Source organism: Pongo abelii, chromosome 6 (genome assembly GCF_028885655.2).
Source record: "Pongo abelii isolate AG06213 chromosome 6, NHGRI_mPonAbe1-v2.0_pri, whole genome shotgun sequence".
NCBI lineage: Eukaryota > Metazoa > Chordata > Mammalia > Primates > Hominidae > Pongo > Pongo abelii.
This window is the reverse complement of record NC_071991.2, coordinates 57913715-57919737: the sequence shown is the minus strand read 5'-3', so window position 1 is coordinate 57919737 and position 6023 is coordinate 57913715. Positions and strand designations below refer to the sequence as shown.

The window sequence follows — 6023 nt, the reverse complement described above, 5'->3', positions numbered from 1 at the left end:
ACCTTATGAGTCAAACCTCTTTGAACCCCAACCTTTTTGTGCTCCAGGAGGCTGAACCCCTGCCCAAAATAGCGCGGTGAAAGCTACTGCCTTCTCCCAGGTAGGGGCCTCCAGTACTGCCACAGCAGGGGCTGCATTTCCTGGCGCCTCTTCATTTGAAAAACCTCTTTCCAGGAGAATTCGTTGATTCTGAACGAATACCTTAAAATATGGGCAAGAAAAAAAAAGGACAACTCTTAGAAACTCTCTCCACCCAACATACCTGGAGTGCAGGCGAGGCCCAGGCAAACGGGAAAGCGACTTCTACGAATAGCCATCTCAAGATGAAGCCAGGCTGTGGAAAACTTAAGGCCATCTAGATGGGAAGGAGGTATTTAAAAGAAATCAGCACACACTCTTACAGCAGCCAAGGCGGGTCTTTAAATTTAAAAAAAAAAAAAGGTATTTATTTCTTGCCCCTTGGGGAAGAAAAACAGCAAAGTTTGGTTCCCAGGAGCAAGGAGACAGAGGTGGGTAGGGAGAGGGAGGAGAAGAGAGGGAAAGATAGCCCAGCCTCAAGCTCTTCAGTCAACTTGGGGCGGGGGAATACATTTTTCCGTAGCTTGTAAAAAGACTTTTCAGCCAGTTTGAGGTTAGCTGCCAGGGGCAGACAGCTGTAATAATGCCGACAGAATTGAGGCTTGTAAGCCGGGCTTCACACTTCTAAAATGCAGTTATGGATTCTTTCATCGGTGTTAGATCAAGGCACCAAGTTAAGAAAACAAAAGTCAAAACAACAATAAAAGAAAAAATCAAAAGCGTATTTAATTACCCAGTCCCGCTGCCCCTGCGCGGGTTAAGCTCTCTTTTCTTTCTGCAGAATTCCATTTGCATCCCCTTTGCCTGGGTGTCTCCCTCTCTCAGTGTGTGTGTCTCTCTGTCTGTTTTCACACTCTCCTCCCCATTCGAGCGAGGCCCACACCTGGCGCATCACTGCCGAGCCATTAGCTGCGGGTTTCCTTTCATCTTCGCTGTGGCAGACGTTTCTATTTATCCACTTGCGCTCGCCGAGTGGCGTCACCAGCGGTACTGTAATGACGATTGCAGCAGGAGGATGACAGCTTAGAAAGAAGAGGGCAATGGGGCTTCCTCCCAGAGGCGGTGCGGCACAGAGGAGCGCTCGCTTCACAAGGTGACCCTAGCTCCGCACCGCCACCGCCGCGGTCGCGGTCCAGACCGCGCTCCAGCAGCTCCGCGCCCTCCCAGGCAGCCGGCCTCTCTTTCTCCCTCTTGCAACCGAGATCCGTCCGGCCGCTGGAGACCCAGGGAGCCGGGGTTAGGAACTCACTTGGGGCTTTCCCCTCCCCCACCGGAGAGCCCCGGGATGGAGAGCCGAAAGGACATGGTTGTGTTTCTGGATGGGGGTCAGCTTGGCACTCTGGTTGGCAAGAGAGTCTCAAATTTGTCCGAAGCCGTGGGCAGCCCGCTGCCGGAGCCGCCCGAGAAGATGGTGCCCCGTGGTTGCCTGAGCCCTCGGGCCGTCCCTCCGGCCACCCGGGAGCGCGGCGGGGGAGGCCCGGAGGAGGAGCTGGTAGATGGACTCGCAGGCAGCGCGGCGGGGCCGGGCGCCGAGCCCCGGGTAGCCGGGGCGGCCATGCTCGGCCCGGGACCCCCGGCCCCCTTAGTCGACAGCCTCTCCGGCCAGGTGCAACCCAGTAGCTCGGACACCGAGTCGGATTTCTATGAAGAAATCGAGGTGAGCTGCACCCCGGACTGCGCCACCGGGAACGCCGAGTACCAGCACAGCAAAGGTAGCCACCGCGCCCCTCCGCTCCCCGGGCCTCCCACTGCGCCCACCCTTCACTTCGGCGCAGGCCAGGAGGAAGACACTCCCTTCCCCTAGGGCAGGATGGCTGGGGGGACCCACCTGAGCAACTCTGTCTGCTATCTGCGTTCTGGCAGGGGTCTCCTACTGTGTTCTGCCATTGGCAGGACTGTGGGTGACAGCAGTGCCTTGAGTGCGGGGTGCGGAGGGGGCGGATGCACGTCCTGGACTTGGGGGATTCAAAGCTCACCCCAAGCACCCAGTGTTTCAACTGCTCGGGAGTGCTTCAACTGCTCGGGAAAGACACTTTCCCCAGGCGAGGGCAAGATCAAACGCCGGTTCGGGCAGTTTGTGGCTGGCGGGGTGTAAGAGGCATGGAGGCGCGGAAGCCAGGAGTCCATAAAGGACCGTAAAATTGCGGCCCACTTGGGCAGCCCGTGTGTTGCAGCCCTCCGACCAGTTTGCACGTCGGTCAGAGGTCCAAATTACCTTGTCACTTCCCGGGCTTGGCGGCGCCAGGTCGGAAATGGTCCCAATGGTCTAATTGCCTTTGGTCTCCGGTTGCATTTGAAAAGGCAGAGATCGGGTCCTCCCCCCTTCCCCTTTCCTTCCTAGTCCCACTTCTCCACCCAAAGGAAAAGGAGCTGCAGGGGGCTGGAGCCCCACCCTTCTCAGAGGTAGGCCCAAAGGGGGGCTGGTTTAACTGGAGAACCCCTCCCCACCAAAGGCTAATGGGAAGGGGGTGGATAGCCCGGAAGGGAGTTTCCCTCTGTGCCAACAATCACCTCCCCAGAAGGGGGTGGAAAACTGGGCGCGGGTTGGGGGGGGGAGGAGAGGGGAGCCCACCAGCAGACACTCCTCCACAGAACTGCAGGAGTGGATGGAAAGAGCCTGGGGGGGAAGAAAGACCACCCCCTGGCCTTGGCAGCCAACACCTTGTTGAATACCTGCACCTACCCCTTACTATCTTAACACCGATTTCACCCAGCCTCCTTCCCATAATCTGCCCTCAGAACAACCTGCACTCCACTCACATATACTAAGGTAATAAATAAGATACTCAACATGCATTCTCACTCCAGCCCTGCAATACACGGAACCTAGTACACATTCCCACACCTGTTCTGGCAGCCTGGCACACAAAAGAGCAAGGAAACTCTGAATGCCCAGCATACTACAATGCACTTGACCCAGAGTTTACAACGCTCTAGCACAAAGGTGCATCTCAACTCATGTGCCTGTCAGAAGTGCACACCCTTGCCCACCCCTGCCAATGGGAGGCAGAAAGCTCACCGATGCTCCAGGATAGGTGGGAAGGGTGGCTGGGAACCCCTGTACCCAGGATGCCTTAGAGGAAGGGAAGGCCTCCCCAAAGACCTCTACCTACCCAATCAAGGGCAGGCCCTTATTTTCCATTCTTGGGTTCCCCAGAGGCCGCAGTACCCTAGCAGAAACAGTTACTGAGGTGGCTGACAGGGTGTCCCTTCCCAAATCACCCTCCCACCTTAGGCCTACAGCCCCACTTCAATGGCGTTTGTGTGTCTGTGTCTGTACACGCCTGTGCTCTGGACTCGCTGTGCAGGGTCCGGCTCCGAGGCGCTGGTCGGCAGTCCGAACGGAGGGAGCGAGACCCCCAAGAGCAACGGCGGCGGTGGTGGGGGCGGCTCGCAAGGCACCCTGGCGTGCAGCGCCAGTGACCAGATGCGTCGTTACCGCACCGCCTTCACCCGAGAGCAGATTGCGCGGCTGGAGAAGGAATTCTACCGGGAGAACTACGTATCCAGGCCACGGAGATGTGAGCTGGCGGCCGCCCTAAACCTCCCGGAAACCACCATCAAGGTATGCGGGGTCCAGGCTGGGCAGGCGGATGTGCACCTATTTAGCGGGAAGTAAATGCTAACTGCCCACTCCCTAAAACGCAGGCCAGGAATCTGGGCCTGGGGTCTCCCTGCCCGGCGCGTGCAGATTGACCCTCGTGACAGCTCCTAGGCAGGCATTGCTGCCATGTGGCTGACTCTGTCCCTTTCCTGGTTAAATAGACAAGGGGTGGGCGTGGGGGAAAGGGATAGAGTGCCTGTGCGGGTGACAAGGAAGTTTCTGGGGACACGCTGTCTGCAGCCGCAGACCAATTGAGCCCATGTCCTCTCACTGCTCCTCCCATACACACACTGGCCTCTGGCACCCCGGGGGCCTGGCCACCTGCGCAGAGGGAAGGAGGGAGCGGGCTGGAGTCACTCCCCAAACCTCTCTTGGAGGGATTCCAGCTCCAGGTGGTGGTGGTGGGGTCGGTCTCTACCCAGCTGGTGTCTGCTTTGGCTCTTCCTGCCCTGCGAACACTGTGCCCGGAGCGGGACCAGACTACTGGCCTCTGAGCATCGGGCCGAGTCCAGCTGCCGAACCTGCTCCGCTCATCTCCCCAGGTGTGGTTCCAGAACCGGCGCATGAAGGACAAGCGGCAGCGCCTGGCCATGACGTGGCCGCACCCGGCGGACCCCGCCTTCTACACTTACATGATGAGCCATGCGGCGGCAGCGGGCGGCCTGCCCTACCCCTTCCCATCGCACCTGCCCCTGCCCTACTACTCGCCGGTGGGCCTGGGCGCCGCCTCTGCCGCCGCCTCGCCCTTCAGCGGCCCTCTGCGCCCGCTCGACACGTTCCGCGTACTGTCGCAGCCCTACCCGCGGCCCGAACTGCTGTGCGCCTTCCGCCACCCGCCGCTCTACCCCGGGCCCGCGCACGGACTGGGCGCCTCTGCCGGCGGCCCCTGCTCCTGCCTCGCCTGTCACAGCGGCCCGGCCAACGGGCTGGCGCCCCGGGCTGCCGCCGCCTCGGACTTCACCTGTGCCTCCACCTCCCGCTCGGACTCCTTCCTCACCTTCGCGCCCTCGGTGCTCAGCAAGGCCTCCTCCGTCGCGCTGGACCAAAGGGAGGAGGTGCCTCTCACTAGATAAGGGGCCGCCGGCCAGCTGCCGGCTCCATGACGCCCTTGGGGTCACCCCCTGGCCCCGGGACTCAGCCAGCCTCGCTACTCTCCCCTAGGACGCCAAGGGGGAAAGGAGAGGGCGGAAAACGACCAGCGGCATCCGGCCGCAAGAACTGGAAAGCCTAGGAAGTGGCGGTGGCTGGCGCGTTTGGGGAGCAGGAGTGGGGATAGGGAAGCAGAGGTTGAGAGACCTTCCTCCGGGACGGCCTCCGGACCCACCGCCCCACACCAGGGTCGAGGCTGTAGCTCCAAAGTTAAACAAAACTTAGCAGAAACAGCAACCAATATCCAGCCCCTCGGCCCCTCACCCTCCACCTCACACTCCCTTCTCACCGGGCCCCCTCTCCCCAGCCAAGGCCCAAGCACTGGAAAGGGAAATTGCTGTCTCTCTGAACAAAATGCTGTGTATGCAGAGCAGGTAGAGATTAATCTTTGCCAGCTTTTCCAAGGCATGACAAGGGGCTGGTGGATGGCAACATACTAGTTGCCAACATACTAGTTGGAGGAGAGACTGAGAGATGGTTTACTACCAGGGAGAATCCGGCCCCTTGGCATGGAACCTGGAGCCTCGACTACACAGCATCTTCTGGGTCTGGCGTCTGCCAGCACCTGATCTCTTTCCTCATTCCCAGCTTTGTGACACCTCTCAACTTGCGGCTCCATCTCTCCCTGCCCCCACTTTTTTGTTGGCCTGGGAGGCTGCAGATGCCCCAGGAGCCCTTTGCCGCTTCTATGAGGCCAAGCCTTTTTTCCCTGGGCCCAGCACACACCCTGATTAGCAAGTGATGTGTGCGAGGAGGGTTTGTGAATGTTGAATGTGTAATAATGATCACCATGGAGCTGGCCACTGACCCCAGAGCTGAGCTGTTAACAAGGCGCCCAGGGAAGAGCTTAGGGAGTGGGAACTTCACCTCCCTCTCAGTATCTGGCGGTAAATTAGAGGCAGTTTTCATCCTTTGCTTGTTCACCTTCTCTTCACCAGGAACTTTCTGGCCCTACCCTTTGCATTGGGCATTTTACAACTTTCTCTCATTTTCTTCCCAAGCTACCACTGGAGCTTGACTTTCAGATACCAGTGGGAGCCTTCTGTCCCTTTTGGGGACCCTGTCTTTGACCTCTACCAGGGTTTGTTTAGAGCCACTCCCGAATCCTCACTCCCACACTCACCCTTGCAGCCAGTTTTTGAGGAAGAGGAGAACGTGTACCCCCAATGCAAGCTTCACCCTGACTGAGAGG

General features: G+C 59.0%; 1 protein-coding gene across 1 annotated transcript; it reads left to right on the top strand.

Moving 5' to 3' along the window:
• The first annotated feature begins 1363 nt into the window (after window positions 1-1363).
• On the top strand, window positions 1364-5524 carry EVX1 (even-skipped homeobox 1). Its single transcript, XM_002818129.5, has 3 exons — window positions 1364-1790; window positions 3387-3643; window positions 4225-5524. The coding sequence occupies exons 1-3, from the start codon at window positions 1364-1366 to the stop codon at window positions 4753-4755; spliced, it is 1215 nt and encodes a 404-aa protein (XP_002818175.2). The 3' UTR covers window positions 4756-5524.
• Window positions 5525-6023: the final 499 nt, after the last annotated feature.